The sequence below is a fragment of the Ipomoea nil genome, unplaced genomic scaffold, assembly GCF_001879475.1.
Source record: "Ipomoea nil cultivar Tokyo-kokei standard unplaced genomic scaffold, Asagao_1.1 scaffold1971, whole genome shotgun sequence".
Taxonomy (NCBI): domain Eukaryota; kingdom Viridiplantae; phylum Streptophyta; class Magnoliopsida; order Solanales; family Convolvulaceae; genus Ipomoea; species Ipomoea nil.
In genome coordinates, this window is record NW_017618399.1 from 1,498,779 (window position 1) to 1,525,096 (window position 26,318).

Consider the following 26,318-nt stretch of genomic DNA (forward strand, 5'->3'; position numbering starts at 1 on the left):
GTGAGTAGCTTTGAAGCGCGCTAGTGGATTCGTGGACTTAGTTTAGGTAGTTCTAGCCTGGATGAGATGGCATGCGTGCCTTGATTTGTATTTGGGTAATAGTTATGGTTTATGCTTTGTTAGTTAGTTTAGCCTGTGCATATGAGCTCTCCAGCTCAGATGTGGCATATAACCCCGACTACTATGTCTAGTTTATGCTCTGTTTGGGAATAAATAAAAGATTAGCCTTTATTTTATAGGTTTTAAATAACTTGAAATTTAGGGGTGTTACAATTGGTATCAGAGCCTAAGTTCAACCCTAGGATAAGGCCCTTAAGACAAGACTTTAGGACATTAAGCTTGAACTCTAGGTGCTTAAGTTCTTAGGATATAAGAATCTTAGGACACGCGGTGAGACTATGAGTTTATTTATCGCTTTCTGTTAAGTTCCCTATACTTGTTCTTTGCTTTCTACGCTTGCTCCAAAGTTGTGATATCCTTGCATACTTTTACATGCTTTGTCACCTATCATTCCTTGATTATTAATAACTTACCTTGACATGCTATTGATTCTGTTTCTTACATACCGGACTTGGTTATTTGCTTAAGCATGAAAGTTGGGTTATTTTCCTAATTATTTCATTCATATACTGGCTGAGGACTTGCATATTATTGCTTAATTATTTGATTAATATGCATTATTTGGATATTTGTTATTTGATGGAATATTTTGGAACTTGCAATTGACGACCTTATTTGACCGATAATTGCTCACTTTTCTTAATTGTGATTGTTTAATTATTTTGATAGTTAACTTACTTATAGCTTGTGGGAAACGTAGCTTTATTCTCTAAGAGGGGAGGAATGTGATGTGTGATCCTTATGATGTCTTGAAACTTTCGTTTAAGTCTTCCGTATTCCTTGTTGATATCATAATAATGTTATTCTTTGATGTTTACATGTATTCAAGTCCCTTTTGTTGTTCATATGAGTGTGGAATTCTTTGGACTTGAATTTGTGCATTCTTGGGACTTTTCCCGAAGTGATTCCTTCTTCACAGTCACGTTCCAGTGGGACCTTGGCAGGAGGTCGACCTCCCACCACGTGCCCACTATCATGTTCCAGTGGGACCTTGATAGGCGGTCGATCGCCCAACCGTGCCCACTGGTACAGTATGTTTTCTTGACTTCTCGTTTTATTGATCCATTGTGCGCGTGTATCTCTTCTTGGATGATTCCTTATGTGTTTAATATGTGAATAACAATCTATACTTGAACATGAAGGTTGGATTCTTTCCTAATTATATATATATATATGTATATATATATATATATATATATATATATATATATATATATATATATATAATAGATAAATGCATAGGTACGTAGGATCATATATGTGTACGGTACATAGTAATCCTTGTCCCCTAACTCTATTACCTAATATCGTCATAAACCCTATTTCATGTTGGGCCCAATACTATACTCATAGTTCTAATACACGTATACATAGTTATACATATATGCACCAAGTTTTGACCAAGAAGACAATCTAAGAGAAATCGGGAGAAATCTGTGAAACTTAAACCAAGTGGTCACTTCAAAACTATTTTTGAAAGAAATCCATCTTGACCCACCCCTTCCCACCCCCCCCCCCCCCCCCAAACTATTTTAAAACTATCCTTCTAGACTTTGGTCCAGGTTGCATGGTGGACCACAAGCTTCCAATGCCTTGTTTAATACCCTTGACCACTAAGATAAAGACCACCTGAACAAACATTTATACATAAATAGGTATATCCCTACTATTCTAAATATATTCCCCTAAACTTCTACTATATATATATATATATATATATATATATATATATATATATATATATATAAAAGCATACTACATATGCGTGTAAGTGTAACATATGAATGTAATTACATTCATATGTTACACTTACACGCATATGTAGTATGCTTTTATATATATATGTACACACGTTCCTAAAGTATGTAGTAATCCCAATTACATTCATATGTTACACTTACACGCATATGTAGTATGCTTTTATATATATATATATATATATATATATATATATATATATATATATATATAATTGTGAGCCTATAGAACATCCTCCATTATTCATACATATTTATATAAATTGTTACGGTCATATTATATACAATAATATCTCTAACCCCAAATAATACACATGTACCCTAGCTATGATAATCTTATATGTATCTATAAGTTTGCACTTAGCGTATCCAAACCCTGAAATATTATAAATTACATTACTCATATATATATACATACACATATCCTGAGATAACCCTAATTCTACATTTCCCCCTCGCATAATCTCTCTGTTACCACTCCTACCTTCCCTAAATAATTAAAAACTTTAGCCTCATCGCCAGGTCATCAATTGATTCAGGAATTAGCAATCAAGGGTCTTCAATTCTAAGTTGTTTAGGCATTCTAGGCTTCTAGAGGTAAGATTTATGCCTACCTAAAATTTATTCACCCCGAGATAAAACTGATTTTCCTAATTGCTTGTGTGATCAAATTCTGTCAAGATTTCTCAAAGATAATCTTTTAGTATTTGTGAACCTAGGTTATTTCACTCGTAAATATTAAAGAATATTTGTATGCGAATTGCATGTTCAAATTGTAGGTGGAGATTTATATTTTCATTGTGTATGTATTGTGTGTCAAATCAGATAGCTCGCATGTTTGTGTTGAAATGCATACTTACACACATTCCGGTATACATAAAGCATGTTAGACAAAACTGTATGTTATAAAGCATTCCACTATGCATATATACAATATTATTAATTGCAAGCAATCTGCATATACGTGCCAATACTTGTATACTTAGTATGCTATGATCAATCGTGTATAACACCTCTGTATTCACGGCATACGAAATAGACATAAAGTATTCGTCTATGAAATCCGGTGAAATATTCCGTATGTGCTAAACGTTAGTATATATGTAAATACTCGTTATGTGATTATCCATCATTATTCATGATGTGCAGAATAAAGGTCCTAATTCTATTGTCTCCCCAAAGTTATTTACCCCATAAGAAACAAGAACCTTTCTCCTAATTGGTTACGTAAAGATCTTTTTATTGGAAATCGATCTTTTATTAGTTCGAGTAATTGTTATATGATTTATGACCTTCCTGAATTTATATGACAATTGTTTGGTTATGCCGCAATGTTGAGTACGTGAATTTATTTGTTAATTATGCACTAGTTTAACATGATGAATAATACGTATATGTGCTGTGTGATTCCATAGGACTATTTATTACTTAAGATTTGAAATATGTTCACATGCATTCATACCTATAGACTTAAGAAATTGTATATTTAGCATAATTACGACTTTATACATATAGGCATGCTAACTTGCAGGTACCACATATAAATAGTTAATTATCGTACGTGTTAGGCTTGTTATTTTGTAATCGCGAGAATTTGGTATAGTCTGTTTAGCACAATGATTAGGTATAGATCCTATATATGTAGCATTTGGCTCGCGACATGCTACACTACATACTAAATGCTTGCATCCACTCGTAAATGTGGTTCGCCTGTGTTGATATATGTGCATATGTGTTTTATAATGATTATGTGGTTATTCGAATATGCACCTGCGTGGTATTAGCCTCTTATTTGTGGCGAAAGATTGATTGAGCAAGTCTCAGATAGACTTCATTTGACAAAAAGGATCTCTCGTCTAAGAGAAAGGACGAAAGATAAAGTCAATCTTTCGACCAATATCTCTAAGTGAACAACTCAAAGACAGACTTGTAAAAGACAACCTTCATTTAAGTAAAGCAATGAGAATGTTGTCTATGACTCAGATGGGCAAATCATTCGGACAAAGAGTGTCCTAGAAATGATCTTCACAAAAGACAAGAAGCATTAAAATACTTGTACCATCTTGTTAGAGAATAAGGACAAAAGTCATAAAACTTTTGGCTCCAACGCCTACACAGTACAAGTGCATTAAATGCTTGATGCCCACTGGTTAATACACACTGGTTATTAGGTTTGAAATCTACATCTCCCTCCAACGAATGGATTTTTTCACCTATAAATACCTCTCTTCACTATTAAAGAAGGTGCTGGTTAATTCACTCATACAATTCAAAGAAAAGCTCTTCAAGCAGTCTCATCTACCAAAGTTTTTCATAACCAGTGATTTTGTGAAGTTTTTCAAAGACATATCTATCTCCATACTTCACAACTCGAAGCAGTCTTGTAATTTCTCAAGAGAAGATCAATCCAGACGTCAAGACAAGGCTTCAACCTGTTGGAGAAACATCATATTATCTTTCCAACATCTCAACTTAGGAAGGAGTTGATAGAGGCGGAGTAAACTCGAGGAGTTGAAAAACCTTTCAAGTGGCTGTCCGGCTTAGTGATCAAGGAAGCCAGCTTGAAGTAGTTTGTACTAGGAGTGATAGTGCAAACCCTTTCACGAGTTGTGAAAGAAGAGTGGAGTATGCTTCGTTAACAGCCGAACCACTATAAAATCTCTCTCTCCATATCTCTCACTTACTGCTTTATTACTTTCGTGCATTGTATAACATATTGACCAAACGCTAAATTTTCCCAACGAAAGTATGCAAAGTGTATCTAAGACGAAACGTAATTTCCGTTGTGCATAGCTCCGAAAGGAGTTACTTTGAAAAATCGATTAGAGTCTATTCACCCCCCCCCCCCCTTCTAGACTCTCATTCGAGCCTACCGGGACCAACACTTGCGATCTCGGACGGCTGTTGACCTCTTATTCTGACCAAACTGCGAAAAAATCAAACAAAAAAAAAAACAATTGCCAGAGACGGAAAGTTGGGTTTGAAAATGACAATCGATAAAGCCATTATGTTTTTCTTCAAAATAAAGAAGATGAAGATTGGCAATGGATGGCATGTTGAAGATGACAATCGATGTTCTCCTCTTGTTCACAGATGGGTTGATGAGATGGGAGCAGATTAGGGTTCGTCTCTAGCAATTGGTTTTTTTTTTTTTTTTTTTTTTTCGCACTTTGGTCAAAATAAGAGGCCAACAATGGTCCGAGATTGCAAAGTCAATGTAAATGTCTGTTTTATCCCTACTTGAAATGAGAAATTTTTCTTTGGTGAGATTTTGACGGAAAATTGGTCGGAAGGATCATTTTTGCAACAAAAACAATAGTCGTGGACTGAAATTGTAAAGTTTGAAAGTCGCGGATCAATCCTGATAGTGCAACTATAGTCGTGGGACCGAAAGTGCAAAAAAAACTCTTACAACATCAAATCAAACAACTTTATTTTTTTTTTAAAAAAAATAATGTTTACCACTTTTGATTCTTGAATTATTTCTAAGTTATAAATCTAGTCCATCTCTTTAACAAAGTTAAAAAATCATTCATTTAAAAAAACGAGATGGGCTATAGTATAAAAAAATAATGTTTACCACTTTTGATTCTTAAATCTAGTATATAATTATCAATCGTATAATAATAATTTTTACTCTAAATTAATAATTGCAAACAGGCGAAGCAGGTTTGGCGTGCATTAATCCCTTTCAATGAGGCTAGACGCCTGGAGGGACTGACCTTCGACCAGTGGTTAACTGATAATATCAAGGGAAGCGTTCAGACAACTCATGCATGGAAGAAATTGGAAAACCATGTTTTCACTCACCGCATGGTGGATTTGGTGATGGAGGTGCGGAGAAGTCTTCAATGGCGAAAAGTGGGACCACTGGAGGAAAATATCGTGGCTCAAGGATTACTGTGAGGAAGTCAAGGTTGATTGGAGCTTTATCTTTCCCATGAAACTTTGATTTAAAGTTGTTTGATACTCTAGTTAAATATTTTTCTTGGAAGTATCTTCCCTCCTCCCATTGTATTGTGTCACTCCCACTGTTGTCTGTTGATATTGGTTCATCCCCACCACTTGTTTGTCCTTGGTTCATCTCCATTTGTTATGGTCAATACATTTGTTCTACAATATTATATTGTATGAATTATATACACATATTAGTAAAGAAAGTGTGGCAACATAAACAAATTAGCTTTGTATTACATGGAATATCCAAATACTCTTCTAGAGGAGGTCGAGTGATAACAAGAATCTCCTCTGCCACAACCACATCTTCTGCCACCACTGGCAATACAGTTGCAATTTGCCTATAACACAAAAGAAGTTGGAAATTATGAATATGAAGATGCAATAAACTGTAAAATAAGTAGTGTTTGTTATATAGACTTGTTCTTGTTAAAGGGGGTAGTATTGTCTTTGGCCAATGTCTGACAATAATAATCAAGAAGCTTAGCAGGAACAGTCTTTACTCTCAGAGACCTCCTGTGTTGTGGTTGACTGTTGCTCACATCATGCAGGACCATGGTGTCCTCAACCCCATTCTCATTGATAACTTCATTGGCTGGCTGTAAGGCAGAATCATTTTCTGATCTGTCAAGACTGTATGGTGTAACATCATCACCATTAAAAGTGGTATTATTTCTCTCAGTGCTAACAGAATCATTAGTTCTCTGTGAAGGACCAGGGGGGATGCTTCTTGTATTATTTGAAGGGCAATTCAGCAAAGAATCATCCTCTTCAACTTCTTCATTCTCAGGTTGATTGGCATTAGTACTAGAATTTTTCTTCTCTTCCTGGAAGGGATACACCTGTTCATAAAACTGAACATCTCTACACACAAAGACATCTTGGTTAACAATGTCATACAATAGGTAGCCCTTTATATTAGCAGGAACTCCCAAAAAAATGCACTTTCTGGCTCTTGATTGCATTTTATTTCTTCCCTGTGAAGTTGTAGCAGCATAACACAAACATCCAAAAATTTTCAGATGATCATACCTTGGGATTTTTCCAAAAAGAACCTCAAAGGGACTCTTATCATCAACTATTGGGGTTGGCAGTCTGTTTATAAGGTAGCAGGCATGGAGAACACAATGTCCCCAAAAATTCATTGGAAGGCCAGATTGGAACCTTATAGCTCTAGCTACATTTAATATGTGTTGATGTTTTCTCTCAACAACTCCATTTTGCTGGGGTGTGTAGGCACATGACTTTTGATGAACAATTCCCTTCTCACTGCAAAAGGAGTCCATCAAAAATTCCCTTCCATTGTCTGTTCTTACTGCCTTAATGCTCACAGAAAATTGATTAAGAACATAGTGATAGAATCTTTGAAAGAGCACTGCAACTTCTGACTTATTTTTCATAAGATGTAACCAAGTGAATCTGCTATGATCATCCACAATAGTTAGAAAATAGTGTTCCCCCTTTGGAGAGGCAATGGCAAAGGGACCCCAAACATCCATGTGCATTAGATCAAAACAATTATCAGTTTTAGAGCTACTTATAGGAAACATTGATCTCTTATGCTTAGCAAAATGGCATGCATCACAAGCAAATTTTTATGATTTTGAAAACTGCTCATGCTTTATTCCATCTAAAAAAGACATCTTATTCATAGAGAAGTGCCCTAATCTATTATGCCACAACTGTAAAGATAAGCCATTACACTGAGCTCTAGTAATCTCATCTACACAGTGCTTCTTTCTTCTGGTTGGAGGATCTATCAACAGGTATAATCCATCCTTTTCCCTAGCAAAACCACACATCTTCCCATGAAAGCCCTGGATGTGACAAGAATTAGCATCCAAAACAAGCTTATATGAAAACTGCTTAGTCAACTTACTGGCAGAAATTATGTTGAAAGTGAATGAAGGAATGCATAACACATTTTTCAGCAACATATTCTCATGCAGTCTGATTTCTCCCACATGACTAACACTAACTGTTTCTCCATTAGGTAATTTCACAAGAACCCCATGTACTGCCTCACACTTTTCAAAGTATTCTAGGGAACAGATAATATAATCAGTTGCCCCTGAATCAATAATCCATAAGCTAGGCCTAACAGCAGTATTATCAAAAAGATTAGAAACAAGGCTACCTTCATTGAGATCATCAGGAGTGGACTTGAAGGTAGGCCTCATCCCTGAACTGTCCATCTTCGTAGCAGCATTCGTTGAGGCTAGATTAGTGGAAACCTGACTCTGGTTTTGATTTTGCATAAAGGCCAGCAACCTCTGAAACCGATCAGCTGATAGTCCTATATCCCCAATCTGGCTTGTAGAGGAATTTGCAGATTGCTGAATCTCTTGATTCTGCATGTTCTTGGATTTGTAGCCTGGTATCCATCCAGGTGGAAATCCATGTTTTTTATAACATTTTTCAACTGTGTGCCCGTTCATACCACAATAGGTGCATTTAGGCACATTCTTACCTACACCATTCCCAAACCTCTTTCTATTATTTGAATCTGAAACATCAACAAGACTTTGATCTCCCAAAACTAGATTCTGACCATTTTGAACAGCATTAGACTGGACCAAATCATTGCTCCTTTGAGCAATGGAACCATTGAGTTTCCTCTCTAGTTTTAAAGCCATATTAAGGACTTTTTCCATGTCTGGGATAGGATCCATTATAAGCACCCCTGACTTTATTGTTTCAAAGTCATCATTGAGACCATCTAGAAACCTAATGACTCTATCATCAGCTCTCTCTTTCTGCATTTTAGTAAGGAGATTGCAAGTACATCTAGGAGGACATTCACAGAGTAATATAGGCCTCATAGCATTCAACTTCTCCCACAAGGCAGTACACTTTGTAAAATACTCATTAACAGTCAAATTACCTTGCATGTTTCGGTAGATTTGATTCTGTAACTCCGCAATTCTGTGAGGATCTGCTTGTGTATACCTATTCTTGAGAGCTTTCCAGATATCCGCTACAACTTCATAGTATAGAACAGTCTCCGCAATGCTCGAACTTAGAGATTTCAGAATCCACGAGCAAACTATCGTGTTACATCTCCTCCACACTGCATACCTTGGATCATTCTCCCTTGGATTTGGAATAGATCCATTAGCAAAGCCAAATTTGTTCTTCACCTCTAGGGCTATCTTCATCGACCTACTCCATGAAGCATAGTTGTGTTCGGATAACGGAGGAGATACGAGAACCAAATTCGGATTCTCGGTGATGTGCAAATATAGCGGATCGTCGAATTCATCATTCCGCTGAGTTGGAGCTTGATCGAACGGACTTTGATTTGCTGGATTCGAAGATTGTCCGGCCAGATTCTCTCCGCCGGCTACGTTATTCTCTGTAACCACCGCGGCATAGCTAGGACGTCGCTCTGATACCATGATGAAAGTTTGGCATGAGCTAGTCTGAGCTGAGATGGAAAGTAGAACTGAGTAGTTTCATTGATTGTGGAACAATTGAATGAAGAAGATACAGAGAAGGAAGGAAGAAGACTTCCTTATATGTTCTGGTACAACCGGAATTAACAGAAAAGGAAAGGGTGTGAAAAGACAATACTACCCACTTTAACAACAAGTCTATATAACAAACACTACTTATTTTGATAATTAACAATTCTATTAGTGGGTCTTTGGGACATTTTCTTATGTTATGCCCTTGGCTCTTGCAGATAGAGCAATATATGCAAATTAACAAACTCCCTCATTGTCATATCCATTCAAATTCCCTTCGTAAAAAAATGTTAACTACCTCATTTGTATTTACAGTTTGAGTGACAGTTTCTTCATTCAAATCCAATAACACCTCTATACTCTACATCAACATCTATGTACCTCTCAAATTCTAAGTCAACAACTACATACACAGACTCCTCATTCACAGATTGCACATACACTTCATCAATATCATTTTCAAACATTATGGTAGTATCATCTTCACCCCCAACCCTGTTGGCACTATCATCTTCCAGTTGTTAGGTGGATCATGGTCGTCAAATGAAACTGTAGTAGAATTAAAATGATACTTCAGTGTTGCTATGATGAAACTAGTGTGTGTAGAAAATAAAACTAAAAAAAAAAAAAAACAGAGCTCATTCAACAATGTATATTGTCAAATGAAACTATAATATAACTAAAATGATACTTTAGTGTTGTTATAATGAAACTAGTGTGTATGGAAAATGAAACTAAAATTTAGAGTCATACAATAACTAACATACATTGTCAAATGAACCTAGAGTGTAATTAAAATGGTACTGTAATATTACTATAATTAAACTAGTATGTGGGAAAAATGAAAATACAAAATAGAGCTCATGCAATATATATTGTTAAATGAGACTGTAGTAGAATTAAAATGATACTTTAGTATTGCTATAATGAAACTAGTGTGTGTGGAAAATGAAACTTGAAAACGGAGCAATATTGTCAAATGAAACTGATGTGTAATTAAAATGATACTTCATGGAACACACTGCTACATACACCATGGTCCACATAAAATTTGCCATCATCTTCACCTTCCTCTTGGTCAACGGCAAATTATGCTGTGCAACCGTGTACACCATGCATGGTGCACAATGTTCTATGTTCATAATTGTTGAACTATATGTTCGTAATTATAAAGCTATATATTCATAATTTTTGAACTTCATATTCATAATTATTGAACTCTATATTCACAATTACAGAACTCTATGTTCATAATTTTCTATGTTCATATTCCCAATTGTTGAACTCTGTATTCACAAAACACAGAATTATGTGTTCATAATTTGATAACTATACAGTTTAGAAATTATGAATCTACAGTACAGAATATCATGAATCTGCAGTATAGAAATTATGAATCTACTGTATAGAAATTATGAATCTACTGTATTTAAATTATGAATCTACGGTTTAGAAATTATGAATCTACACTATAGATTTTATGAATCTATAGTTTAGAAATTATGAATTGGAACTGTGTGCATCTTGCATGGTGCACACAGTTGCACAGCATAACACAATCCAGGCTTTTATAACCCATATTTAAATGTCTTTAGGCCTAACAACATTATTAACTAAACTCCAAACATCCAAATCAGTATGCAACTTATTCAAACCTTTTTCAGTCACCACAAAAAATCTTAAAGTTTCAACCATATTATACCCTAGTTCTTCTAGACTATCCTTTAAAGAAGTCATTCCCTATTCATAATAGTCCATACCGTTAAATGAATGTCTAAACCCACCAATATACATAGGGGGATTACTTTGCTTAATCCTCTCCTGATCGCATGCCTTAGTTTAAGCATAAAACTATCAATGATAGGACTAACATCGGTTAAAAATACAAACACAGCAAATTCACAAGTATCACAAGTGATCCCCAACAAAAACACAAATATGCTACAGAATAAAGAAATCAATATGCACAATTTATAATTTAGTGTTCAAATTGTACTGGTTTGTCCACCATTGAGGAGGCAAGTTTAACGAAAGAAGTGGTCCCCAACTCTGTGTTTACCCAGTAACACATTTCACAATCATCAGTAATAAAAATGAAAATAAAAAAAAAAAACATCAAACATACATAAATTGTCCACCCAGTAACAACAAAACATAAACCGTACATTTCACAATCATCAACTAAGCATATAAAAAAACCATTCATTTCAAAGTAAAAACCATCCCTATTCACAGTCCTATATGACTAACGAGAAGGGGAAGGAAAAACAAATAGAAACTTACCGGCCTTCGACAACTCGATTCAACCTCTTTACCATACGTTGTGAACCCATGTCTCTAAACACTCCAAAGATCAAGTCTCGTTTCCGACTAGGGCTTGTGAAAAAGAACGATGAGCAACACAATATTCATTGACCATGAAATTTGGGGATTTTGACTCGCATTTCGAGTTTAAGTGTTTAACATAACTGATTCAATTGAAAATAACTTGAAAAGACAACTTTATCCTTGTATTTGATGGCCAACTAACATAAAATATTAAAATCTAACAGAAGACCATACAAGTAGACCTGACAATTCGTGTATACGGGTTCGTTAACGGGTTAACACGATAATGACATGAATACGATAATGCTAAATCCGAACACGACACGTTAAGGTTAACGAGTTCAAATTTTTAACACGAACACGAACAAGATTTGTTAATAGCAAGGTTGTAAAACATTTTTTTTTAAATGTAAAAAAAAAAAAAAAAAATTAAAAATTATAAAAATTCACTAATAAAACATAAGGTAGTTTAAAATATTGTTGAAACTATTTATTTAAGCGCAAACTATTTATTTAAGTGGCTATAAAGTAGTTTAAAATATTGTTAAACCATCTAAATACATAAAAAAAAATTAAAATTAAGGGCAAAAGAAGCATTTTTTAGAGAAATTAAAGGGCCAAACCTTCTTCGGTTGTTTGCGGTGTATAGATCTCGAAAAAATACGCGATTTGAAAGAAAATATTGTCCAAAACGGACAACGATCGAGTCAAAAGTTATGTCTTCGCAAAGTTTTTAACCCTAAAATAAATAAATAAATACATAAATAAATAAATAAATCGGACTGTTCAGCCGGCTAGGCGGTCTAGGCGGCCGCGGAGGAGGCTGATTCCGACCTTCCTCGCGGCGGCCGAGCGACGCCTAGGCGCGATTTTTGAAACATTGGTTAATAGGTTATCACGATAGACACATTTTGTTAATAGATTTTGTGTCGTGTCAACACGATATCACACGAAACATGTTTAAACCCGCTAAAACTATTAATATATTTATAAAAAAAAAAAACAAAACTTTAAAGTTATATATATATATATATATATATATATATATATATATATATATATATATATATATATATATATATATAGGATAAATGACTGGAATGTGTAGTCAAACAAGAAAAATTCCCAAAGTGTGTCGTCTTTTTTTTTTTGAAAAAAATATGCAAAACTCACTTACCACTTGCGTTTTTGGTTGTGTCCCGGCGTATTTTTTTTTCGTTATTTTCGTAAAACGCAAGACTTGGTTGCGTTTACGTATTTGTATACGTAAAACACATTACGTAATTGCGTTTTCTGGATGATACGGTATAGGCAGAAACGCAACTTACTCTTGGGTTTTGCGTATAATACGCAAAACGCAAGAGCAAGTTGCGTTTTTTTTTTATTTTTTGTACCGGCAATTTCCGGCGATCGCGAAGAACGGCGAAGCACAAAACGCAATTACCACATGCGGACATGAAGCGCAATCGCACCGTCCAATGCTGAGAGTAGGATGAAATTGAATTTCAAAAACAGAGAGAGCAAGAAGATGCCTACTCGCTCTCAATCTCTTTTTCTCCTTCATTCTTCTTCCAAAAATCTCTTTCTTTTTATCTTTCCGCCCACAGATTTGCATAAGCCTTAGTGTGTGCGTCTTTGTGCCGGTAAAGATCGAGTTTTGGAATTTGTTTTTTGAATCTGAGCTGCGCTTGATGACGAGTTTTTTTTTTTTTTTTTTTTTTTTTTAATTTAATGGAGTTTCTAGAACGATTTAGAATCTGAATGGTTCGAGTTCTGAAGGCTGTGATTGTTGGAGGGGAAAGTTTCGTTCTTGTAGGATAAAAAAAGAAGAATTAGGCTTAATTTTTTCTGGTTTTGATTTTTGAATGGGAACAACAAGTGAGGGAGGAGATTTCCCTCCAAAAAAGGCTGAAATGGAGGTGGCTTCTTCGGCTGTGGATTTCCCGGCAAAGAAGCTGGCGAGGCAGCTGGATTTTACAGGGTTCGGTGGCGGAGGTGCATCGGCGGCGGCCGTTTTGCCGGACCAGCCACCGCTCACGGCGAAGCCAAGCCAGCAGATGCCGCAGCAGCAACCTTCTATGCGATTTCTGTGAGTTTCTTTGAAGGCTCTATCAATTGATGCTTTTAGGCTTGTCAAGATAGATCGCCGGTAAACAGTCCGCATTTCGGACTTGCGTTTTACGTATTTTTTTCGATTATACGTAAAATGCATCTACCAAATGCGTTTAACGTATTCCATACGTCACATGAAAACGCATTTGGCAGATGCGTTTACGGTATACAATACGAAAAACGCAAGTCACCTTTGCGTTTTACGAAAATAACGAAAAAAAAAATACGACGGGACACAACCAAAAACGCAAGTGGTAAGTGAGTTTTGCATATTTTTGTCCAAAAAAAAGTCAGCACACATTTTTGTCATTTCTCTCCCCCCTCTACACATTCCTGTCATTTATCATATATATATATATATATATATATATATATATATATATATATATATATATATATAAACAAAATCTTGAATCCTAAAAAATCTCGCTTCGTAATAAAATATATTGTTTTTCTACTTCTCTATTCATACTATTAATTCTAGATTAAAATTCCTATTCTAAGATTATAAAATAGTGTAATACAATTCCTAATAGAATATATTGTTTCCTACTTCCCTATTTGTACTATAATTCTACATTAAAATTCCTATTCGTAATACAATAGTTCAAAAATTAAGAAGATATAATTTTATAATTATGAACATAGATTTGTGAACATAATTATGAATATAGAGATTTAATAATTATTAATAAAGTTTAAAAATTATGAATATATAATTTTATAATTATTAACATATAACTTTATAATTATGAACATATAACTTTATAATTATGAACATATAACTTTATAATTATGAATAGACTTCTCTAACTTTTTAACTTCTTTTGCAAAACACACAAGGCAAATAACACTTTGGTAATTTCAACTCTAAGTAACAAGCATCAACAAGATAAACAACTTAGAGTGTGCAGCAGAATAGGTAGCGGCAAAGTGTTATGCTTAATTAGTGCGGTGCTCAAAGAGAGATTCTAAACATGCAACACGTTATAAACATTTTATATGGTTCAAAGATGATGTACGCAAAGTTTGGCTTGCATGCAAAAGTGGGAACTATTAAACCCAGACAGATAAAGATATGCGATAAATCGTAATTGGGTTAGTTCGTAGTTAGAATAAGCATGCACAAAATATATGAGCAGAGAGTAAAGAGAGAGAGAGAGAGAGAGATTTATAGTGGTTCGGAGATGGTGTAATTCTCCTACTCCACTCTTCTTCTTTCACTTCAAGGAGGAAATTCACTATTCTTCGATCACCCAAATACAATAGTGAATAAGTGTCCACCGACACTTCTCCTTGTGCTTCGCACAAAGTTACACTCCTCCAAGGTTTTTCGCAAGCTCCTCTTGTAACTCCGCCTTCCCGAGTACTTCGCACCAAGTTGTACTCCTACAGCACGAGAACTACGCACAAAGCTACGCTCTCACAGGGTTTTCACAAGCTCCGATCCCCTTGTTACTCTGCCCTTTACAACGAGTGCTACGCACAAAGCTACACTCAACCAGGGTTTTTCACTCTCTCTAGTTACTCCACCATCTTTCTACACTCAGTAGAGAAGTTTACAAAGAAATAAAATATTTCGCTCACTCAGACTTGAATTCTATCGTATATAGCTCAATGTATCACTTGATGATTGATTGGATATTCTTCGTTGTTTTTCGTATTCAGCTCTTGTTCAAGTGTGTTTGTCTTCAAGTTTGCTTGGGAAATTTATAGCCAATGAAAGCTATTTTCCCGTTGATCAACTTTCAATCTCGATCGTCCATCTTCGTATGTAGTTGATCAAAATAATGTTGTCAACTTGATCTGAAAAGTTATTTGCCCGTTGATCAACATTTCTTGTCATTCATAAATGTTCTGACATGTCAAGTTGATCAAATAATTTATCTGCTGATTCTTGCTTGAGTATGAAGCAATATCTCCGTGAATCAGCCTTCTTCGAGCGTCTCCGGTTCCACCGTAAAAAGGTTGATGTTCAGAAGTTTATTTTATTCTTCATGATCCATGTAAAATGATATATTGGAACCTTTGTAAAAACTTCATTGTTGTTCATGGTGAGATGCTCTGTTTCGATTTTGAGATTGGTCCACCTTACTTGGTGTGTTCCATCATTAGGTGCATGGCTTTTGTGAGACTTGTGCATTCAACTTGGTTAGTCTCCCTTTTTGCTTAGTCTCCTATTTCGCGTGGTTGCTTTGCTTCGCCCCCATTCGCATGGTTGCTTTGCTTAGTCTCCCATTCGCATGGTTGCTTAGTCTCCAATACGGTTTCCTTAGTCTCCCATACGGTGCTCCTTAGTCTCCCAATTAAGGTAAAAATGCTTAACTTGAGATTTGAACTTAAGATCATTTGGCATAGTTTACACGCATATCATCCAACTCTTCTAGCATGGTTCTTGGTGATATATCCGCATTATAATTGTGTTAACCTATAATCCCGCTTAACTTTCTTCAAATAAATTATGATCTTCCAAACTTGCACATGGGTTGCATGATATGGGTGCACCATACTATGTAGACTCAAATTGACTCAAATAGAATAAAATTCGGGACTACTTGATTCTTCAAAAATTACATTCGGCTCATCAAAATTTACATTTTATTCCTAACAATTTCCCCCTTTTTGATGATGCCGAAACTTATACCCAAGTCATTTTGGCTTTGTCAATTTTTGAAAAATAATTTCTTTTAATTGCTTTTATTTCGACTAGCTAATTTGACGGGTTTAACAAAAATTGAGACTTAGACATTTTTAATTGGACAATCCTAAATGTATACATGAGACTTTGATCGTGGGATTTTGTATTTTTCTTTTTATCTTGAATTTTTCTTCCCCCTAAGTTTTATCTTCTCATTTATACACGTTACATATTAATTCTAGGTCCAAATTAAAATCTTGAGACATACTAAACACAATTAAAATAAGATTAAGCTAGATAAGACTTAATAGTACGGTACCAATTTTAGGCATGCAAAGTTAACCCATTTAGCATAGCAATAACGTACCAAAATATAAAGTGCTAGCTAAATAACATATACACCAAAAATTATGAGATGTGCCAAACAGTTTTTACCTCCCTCTTAATTTTGCGTTGATGTGCGCTCGTAGCTTCTTGAAGTCATTGTCGTAGCTCTTATTTTGGTACGGAGCAGTCACTTGTCCAATGACGTAGTAGCCATAGGCTTCTCTTATGCTTTCTCCTCTCAACACGCCGGCTTCGTGCCAAGTAATGCACTCATCAAAGGATCGGCCATCACACATTTGTTCACTCCGATGTCTGAACTCGGTTTGAAGCTCTTGTAATTTTTGCATTCTTGTGGCAATTGGCTTCGGCAATGGTGCATTCGGCGTGGGTAGCAAAACATCATGCAGGGTTGAGCTCGAACTAGGACATGTACCTCTTAGATAGTCAATCATGCTCCCACGGCCTTGTCCACTTCGACCTTTTGGTGTTGTTGTCGATCGCATGAGTTCCACCAATGGTCCTCTCGACTGTGGTGCGTGTGCATAAGCTTGAGGCACAAAATGACTTGCTAAACCTTCCCCCTTTTTGGAAGCATTGATAAATCGTTGAAAGCTCTCCGAGGAAGTGTTTTGGTGTTTTCGAACACCATCAAGAAGATCCATGTTGATATGAGTTTGTTGTAGGAGGCCCTTCATTTGTTGTTCCAAGAACTTAAGTCTTGAAATTGTCTCGGTGCCCAACTTGCCCATTTCAACAAAAAACTTCAATATTTCATTTTTCAACTCATCCTTAGCCGTATCAATCTCATTCTTCAAGAGTCCTTGCCTATTGAACAGTTGCATAGCATGATCAAACATAGTCTTATGATAATCATCAAGCTTGTTGTCCATGGCGTCAATCTTGGTATTCAACCCTCCTGTGGACTCTTGAATAATCAATTTAACATCTCCCACAATTTCCTCCCGTAAAGATTGAACATTGAACGATGTTTCGGGTTGAGTTGGAGGTGTTGGATTCGGCATAGAGTGAATGAAATCATCTTGAGCAGTGGAAATAATAGTGTCGGCTAGATTTGGCTCGGCCTCCTCATTGTTGTAGCAAAGCATCAAAGTGGTGCGATTTCTCGGATTGTCTTGATCATATAGCTCACATCTAGTTGGCAAACTCGGCAAGTTGCTTGCTTCATCCAAGTTCAAGGATATTTGGTGGCTCGGGACACTCACATTTTCTTGAATCGATCCCGTGATCTCCGTTGCGGGATGAGGAAAGCAAGACTCATAGCTCAAATTTTCATCTCCAAAGGTGGCAGGGTACGGGTCTAACTCCGGCAATCCTCCATCATCAACTCTTGTCGTTGATCCTTATCCGGTGGCCCTTCGAATTTCCTTCATTGAATTAATAGTGGCCCGGCGAATATCATTTGGATCAAATTCGCCAATTGGTGCATCCGATGCGGCTTCAACTATTACACCTCTTTCAGTTCTTTTCCTTTGTGTAGCCTTGAGCGCAAAATAAGTTTTGATAAAAGATAACCGTGTGGCTTTTGCAAGATTTCGGGTTCCAAGCCAACTCAATGCAAATTCTTCTTCAAGTTATGAATTTGTCCCAATAGAATCGGCTAATGCCTTATGATCGGATAATCTCCACAATCTCCAAGATTTGGCTCTTTCAATTTCGGCAAGCAGTACACTGTCAACTCCAACAATAGGTACATCATCATCACTCCCATATTCAACATTTTCAACCGGCACGGGAAGGTTAAGGACAAAAGGGTTTGGATTTTGGCAAGGTTGCGGGTTGGTTGGTTATTGGGTGGCTAGATGTTTCTTCATTGGATCTTATTGCGAGGGTGTTTGATCCCTCATTGCTTGGTTCACGGATAAAGGGTCTTAGAGCTAGGGATGGGTTAGAGGTTTTTCTTTTTCGGGTAGGCTTGGGTATTGTGGGGGCTATGGTTTCGGATGAGCTAGGCCGAAAGAGATAGCTATGGTTTTGGATTATTTTGGCTTTGGACAGGGGTATGGCTTTACTCCTCAAGATTTCTCCAATAACAAATCCATAACCCACTTCTTGTTGAAACCAACCATTTACCAAGGGCTTGGCTTTGTCAACATGATCCCGTAGCTTTTCATACAAAAACACTCCCCAATCAACACTAACATTGTTTATGATCACACTCATAATCATTAGTTTTTCTCTTGATAATTTATCACGACAATTATATCTAGACTCAATGCATTTATGAATGATGTCTAACAAGAGTCCATACTCCTTTTTCAAGTCCTTTTTATTGCCGTTTATTTTCGGTGCAAGCGGTGCGTTGGCATCGCGAACTTCGGCCCATGTGGCATCCAAATCAAACTCATGAGTTTCGACTCGTAAGTCTGACTCCTCAAAATGAAAAACTCTCCAAAAATCATCTACGGTGATAGCCACATCAACACCTTTCACACTAGAGGTGACCGAATTTTCTTCAAGTTTAGCATTCAAATGGAATTCGATCACTTCATCCCTATGAAATCCAACATGTCTATAGGTGCAAAAATTAAGCAACCCACAAGATTCTAAAGAGTTGATAATTTTTACCCCCAAAGATTTGTCTTGAGCTTGAATGTTGAACCCATTGGTGTCGAGGATCATGCCACTTAGTACTCGGCTCGGCCTCTTCCTCCCTCTAGCAGTGATGGTCTCCGTCTCCTTTTGAATTTGATCACTATCCATGAGCTTTGAACTTGATTTGAGTGAGATTGGTGAGAAGATGAGTTTTTCGGTAATGGAAGTCCGAAAAGTTGAGGGGATTGGGTTGTGTGTTCTAGATGGTTTTTGGGTGAGATTTTGGTGTTGAGTAGTGGGTATTTGTGGGTAGAATGATTTTGTGTATATGATTTGGAATGTGTATTGAAGAGTTTGAAGTTGTTTGAGATTCTTCTTCCTTCTTGAGGTCGGCCGGAGAGAATGGAGAAGAAGATGAAGTTCTAATTTTTGGGTTTTCTTCTCCTACCCGTTAGAAAAGAGGGTAAATTTTTGGAAATTACAGCTTTGCCCCTTAGTGGAAGGAGAGAGAGTATTGATCTCTTTGAGGATAAATTCGACCTTCCACACGATTTAAATTTGCCAGCTCAGATTTAAATACTCCATTTGTGGGTACATGGCGCCAAAAATTGTGCTTCAAATAACCGCCAACCTGGAGCAAATCAGATAAAAAAATTCTCAAAAATAATCTGTTAGAGCAAAAATATATTTTAGATAAATATTATCACTTCGATTTCATATTTCAATAAAGCTGATAAAATCTCTGGATTGACAGATATATACCTAACAGTCTGAAAAAAGGCAATTCCAGTAAATGGATAGGACTTTCTACAGACCTGAACCTAACCTTTTTGTTGACTTTTGAGAAATCAATTTTAGGCAAGCATACATGCAAGCAAATTGAGAGTTCCCCCTTAATATATGCTGACCCAATCCAAACATGTTCCCCCTTAATTATATATCCAAAAAAAAACTTTACTTAATTAAACTAATTAATTGGAACAATCTTAAATTACACATATTAAATATGCTAAAAACGTGACAAATATGTAAGCACACATTAAATTACAAAAGCATGTACGCAAAATTTCGTAAGTCATAATTAACACATTTAAGCACATAGAAATTTTATAAAAACACGTTTGTAACTTAATACATATTATACGCACATAGATATAACATATGCTTCAAAATATTATAAAACACGTAGGTCACATAAATAACACATTTCACACAGTGCGAACACATTTCAAAATTAAGAGTTTAGAAATGCTTAGCTCATTTCGATCATTCCCATTTCATGCCTTAGAGTTGCAAAACGAGATTCACACAACGGCTTTGTGAGAATGTCGGCAATTTGATTCTCCGTGGGAACATGATCGATTTTCAAATCTTTCTTTTCGACGTGGTCTCGGATAAAATGGTGTCGAACGTCAATATGCTTTGTCCGCGAATGAAGCACCGGATTTTGGGTTATGGCGATTGCACTTGTATTATCGCATAAAATGCTAACATTTTCGCACTTAATCCCATAGTCCAATAATTGTTGCTTCATCCACAAGATTTGTGCACAACAACTCCCAGCTGCAATATATTCGGCTTCGGCAGTGCTCGTAGCTATGGAGTTTTGCTTTTTGCTGAACCAAGAGACCAATCTTCCCCCTAAGAACTGACATGTCCCTGAGGTACTTTTTCGGTCTATTTTACAACCTGCAAAATTTGCATCTAAATAACCAGTTAGTGTAAAATCTCCTTCTTTGGGATACCATAATCCCACATTGATTGTTCCTTTTAGATATCGAATTATCTTCTTGGTTGCAATCTGATGACTTTCTTTGGGCTTTGATTGGAATCTCGCACATACGCCAACCGAATAAGATATGTCTGGTCTGCTTGCGGTTAAGTATAGCAATGATCCAATCATCCCTCGATACATTGTTTGGTCGACATCTTTTCCTTCATCATCTTTATCCAATTTTTGAGATGTACTCATGGGAATTTTGACTGAGGATTTTCCATCTATGCCAAATTTCTTGATAAGATCTCTTGTGTACTTGGCTTGATTTATGAAAGTTCCTTCTTCAAGTTGCTTGACTTGCAGTCCCAAAAAGTAATTTAATTCTCCCATCATACTCATCTCAAACCTGTTCTGCATGAGGTTAGAAAATTTCTCACATAAAGATTTATCAGTACTTCCAAAGATAATATCGTCAACATAAATTTGTACTAATAAAATGTGACTATTTTCTTGAATTCTAAAGAGGGTTTTATCGACTAGACCATTGGTGAATCCACAACTAATTAGGAACATTGACAAGGTGTCGTACCAAGCTCGCGGAGCTTGTTTTAACCCATACAATGCCTTCTTTAATTTGTAGACTTGATCACCAACGTCTTTTACCTCAAAACCGGGTGGTTGTTCAACGTAAAATTCTTCTTCAAGTAAGCCATTAAGAAATGCGCTCTTTACGTCCATTTGATACACAATGAAATTTTTGTGTGCTGCATATGCTAGGAATATCCGGATTGCTTCGAGTCGTGCGACGGGGGCGAATGTCTCATCAAAATCAATGCCTTCTTCTTGTGAGTGCCCCTTCGCAACTAGTCTTGCTTTATTCCTAACAATGACGCCGTCTTCATTTGCTTTGTTCCTAAAGACCCATTTAGTCCCAATTACATTTTAGTGCGTTGGTCTTGGAACAAGTTTCCATACGTTGTTGCACTTGAATTGATCTAGTTTCTCTTGCATGACATCTATCCAACTTGGATCGGCTAAAGCTTCGTCAATTTCTTTTGGCTCCAGTTGTGATAGAAAGCATGAGAACATTGCATCTCTTGTTGATACATCTTGTTGTTGGTTCCTAGTAGATGATCGTGTCTTTACTCCGTCCCTCGGATTTCCAATGACTAAGTCATGTGTGTGACTTCTTAGGCACTTTCGATTTGGTTGGAAACTTATTGGATTCTTAGACTTTCCTTCCTGTTGAAATACCACTTGGTGTGATTCCACTTGTTGCGAATTGTTGACGGGTGCATATTCGGGTTCATCTACTGGGATTTCTTCCGTTGGAACTCCGGGTGCAATTTCAGTTGTAGGTGTGAGTGATATTTCGGGTGTCACATTGGATATTGTCTCAACTTGGTGAGTACCCATATCACTTGATTCTTCTACCTCTTACAACACATTATCTTTAAAAGAATCATTAGAATTATTTAAATCACGATTACCTCCATTATCTTCGCCATTTTTGTCGTGATTTTCGTCGAACACAACGTGAATGGATTCTTCTACCACCATGCTTGTGATTTGTTGAAAATTCTATACGCCTTGCTGGTAGACGAATATCCTAAGAATGTTCCTTCGTCCGCTCGCTCGTCAATAGTCTTTAATTGAGACTTTCCATTAACAAGTACAGAACATTTATAACGAAATGTATGAAAATAAGTGAGATTGGATTTTCTCCCTTTCCATAATTCATATGGTGTTTTGTTATAGGACTTGTGGATTAGACTGCGATTTTGAGTATAGCAGGCCGTATTGATTGCTTGTGCCCAAAATCTCTTTGGTAGCCCGGCGGCTGATATCATGACTCGTGCCGCTTCCTTGAGTGTTCGATTTCTTCTTTCAGCTACACCATTTTGTTGCTGCATTCGTGCGACAGATAATTGATGTAAGATTCCTTGTGATTTGTAGAATGATTGAATCACTCTGTTCACAAATTCTGTTCCTCGATCGGTTCGTATTGTTGCAATCTTCATGTCCTTTTCGACTTGCAGTAGCTTCAATAGCTCTGGAAACTTTGATAAGACTTCATCCTTTTTCTTGATGAATATTGTCCATGTGTACCTGGAAAAATCATCATCAACAACCAAAGTATATTTCTTACCACTTATACTTACTAGGTCTACTGGACAAACTAAATCCATGTGTAGTAGATGTTGATGTTGACTCTTGAGCTTTGGCTTTGAATGATGTTTTGATTTGTTTTCCTTTTTGGCATGCGTCACATATCTGATTCTTTTTAAACACAATATTGGGTAGCCCTTCGACTAGCTTATTTCTGGCAAGCTTGTTGATGGTTTTGAAATTCAAATGATTTAGCCTTCTGTGCCATTCCCAACTAGCTTCATTCGAATTGTTTGCCATCAAGCATACAAAATCCTTTGTTGTACTCCAATCTACAACATACATATTTTTCTTTCTTGATCCGGTGAGTACGACTTCATTCGTAGATTCGTCTTTGACTTGACATTTGCCTTTGTAAAATTCTATGAGATATCCTTTGTCGCAAAATTGACTTGTACTAAACAAGTTAAATTTTAATCCTTCGACATAAGATACGTCATCAATTCGTAGACCATTTTTCACAATTGCACCTGTCCCTTTTGTCATTCCATATCGATCGTTTCCACCGAAAACTACTTTTGGTCCTTCGATACTTTTGAACTCAACTAGACTAGCTTTATTGCCGGTCATGTGTCGAGAGCATCCGCTATCGAAATGCCAAACTTCCTGCAAAAAAGAGTAATTACTTTTAGGTACCCATACTTGTTTGGGTCCTTTAGTGTTAGTAATTTTTGGCATCCAAATCCACCTAGATCCCACTGATCCAAGAGTAGGTGATTTGTAACCATTTAAGACTCTATAATCATAACGCACTTGCGAATAATGCTTTGGTGCGGGTTGGGAAGCAGATAGTTGCTTGATCCTATGGAAAAGGGCAAATCTGGACTTGGTCCATGGTTTGTCTTCAAGCGACTAATCTTGTTCTGAGGGATATAATCTCCCAGCCACAATTCTTGGAATTCTTCCCATATTCCTATGAGGTTTTATTGCACTAGACTCGTCGGCTCTCTTTTGAGATACAAATTTTTGCCTTTTAAATTTTTGTTGCCTATCCGAGATATTAATTTTTGGATTCGGCCTTGCAACATTTTTCTGGGCATTTATTTGATTACCAACTCCTTGTCTCATTGTGCTATACTGCCTTTTCACAAATTTTACCACTGGAGCTTTATTAATTAAAGTAGTAGTAGAATTAGTTAGTTTCACAGGGGTTTGAAAACATGATGGATCGTAGCCTAATCCGGCTTTATCTCCAGCGGGTTTTTGCATGTTTACCATTTTATCCATTATTTTGGATGAATTTGTAAATGATGCGATTACTTCCCGAAGGTTATGTTCTCGAACCTCTCTAGCTTTACACTCTTCTTGAAGTCGAACATTTTCGGCTTTCAAGTTACTCATTTCATTTAGAGCATTTTGCAATTTTTGTGCCATTTCTTCCTTTTCAAGGATTAACGTATTATTGCGCTCTTTGATTTGAGTATGAGTGGCCATGACCTTTTGACAATCTTCCATAAGACTTTGAAATGATTCTTGAGTCTCGAAAGAGGTGTCAACGGAACTAAAAGAGCTAAAAGAACTAGAAGATACCTCTTCGTCGATTTCACGCGCCATATAGCATTCCTCATGTTCGGATGTCTTGCTTACCAAACATAGTAGCGTCGTATCTTCTTGTGATGAATCACTCTCGTCGCTAGATGATTCTTCGGATCCACTTGCTTCTAATGGATCGCTTATTAGTGCATTCCGTTTGTCCTTTTTGAATTTTTTTTCTTTGGATTTGTATTCCACCTGTGGAGAGTTAGAAGTATTCGAATTTTTGTTCGCCTTGGGGTGTGGACATTCGGCCATAAAGTGTCCAGGCTTTCTACAATTGTAACACACATTTGTGTTTTCTTCAGTAGATTCTCTTCTTGATCTTCTATTCTCCCGAAAAGAATTTCCTTGTGGTGATCCTTTGTTCTTTCCCATGAACTTCTTGAATTTCCTAAAAAATAAGGAAAATTGTTCGTCAGATAAAAAATCATTATTTCCTACTGACCTTGATGTGGATGGTTGTTCGGCCATCAGTGCAGATGTTCGTTCATCACGTTCTTCTTCGACTCGTGTCTTCATTTCGAATTCATACGCCTTAAGATCACTAAAGAGTTTATCCGTAGATAATGTCCTTAGATCTCTATGATCGCGCATTGCGGTCACCTTCATATCCCAACTTGTAGGTAGTCCACATAACACTTTGAGCGATATTTCCTTCTGGGTAATGGTCTTTCCCAGATCCGTGATTTCTCCAAGGATTTTGATCAATCGAGCTTCCATGTCGGTGATGCTTTCGTTCGGTAGCATTTTGAAATCTTCGAACCTCTTCATGGCGATGGTTAGTTTGTTGTCTTTTTCTTGTTCGTCGCCTTCACCAATATCGATAAGTGTATCCCATATTTCTTTTGTTGTGGTGCACTTTCGAATCTTTGGGAATATGGTGTCATCTACGGCCTTGAACAAAATATCTTTGGCAATGTTGTCCAAATTATTTCGTCCTCTATCTTCACTTGTCCATTCTATTTTTGGCTTTGGAACATATTGTGGAGCATTTGGATCTCGTGCAACGGCAGTATTAACTTCCATGATCTTGATAGGACCATTTGTGATGACATCCCACATTTCATTATTTAGAGCAGATAAGTGCACCTGCATTCGAATTTTCCAATCATCAAATTTGTCAAGTGAGAAAAGCAGATTTTGAGTGAGAACCATATCTCTCTTCATCTTGAAGATTTGGAGATCTGTCTAGCAGTCAAAATTGACTCAAATAGACAGCCGCTTTGATACCACTTGTTGGTCCCGAAAGGGTGGCGAGAAGTCTAGAGGGGGGGGGGGGGGGATGAATAGACTTCTCTAACTTTTCAACTTCTTTTGTAAAACACACAAGGCAAATAACACTTTGGTAATTTCAACTCTAAGTAACAAGCATCAACAAGATAAACAACTTAGAGTGTGCAGCGGAATAGGTAGCGGCAAAGTGTTATGGTTAATTAGTGTGGTGCTCAAAGAGAGATTCTAAACATGCAACACGTTAGAAACATTTTATATGGTTCAAAGATGATGTACGTAAAGTTTGGCTTGCATGCAAACGTGGGAACTATTAAACCCAGACAGATAAAGATATGCGATAAATCGTAATTGGGTTAGTTCGCAGTTAGAATAAGCATGCACAAAATATATGAGCAGTAAGTAAA

At 36.6% G+C, this 26,318-nt stretch overlaps 1 protein-coding gene across 1 annotated transcript; it reads right to left on the reverse strand.

Moving 5' to 3' along the window:
* Positions 1 to 7,429: 7,429 nt before the first annotated feature.
* LOC109147060 lies at positions 7,430 to 9,232 on the reverse strand. Its single transcript, XM_019294697.1, has one exon. The coding sequence runs from the start codon at positions 9,230 to 9,232 to the stop codon at positions 7,430 to 7,432; it is 1,803 nt and encodes a 600-aa protein (XP_019150242.1).
* Between the last annotated feature and the right edge of the window lie 17,086 nt (positions 9,233 to 26,318).

What these genes read in the sequence shown, in the direction of transcription:
- LOC109147060 (XM_019294697.1), bottom strand. Translation starts at nt 9,232, where the DNA reads ATGGTATCAGAGCGACGTCCTAGCTATGCCGCGGTGGTTACAGAGAAT.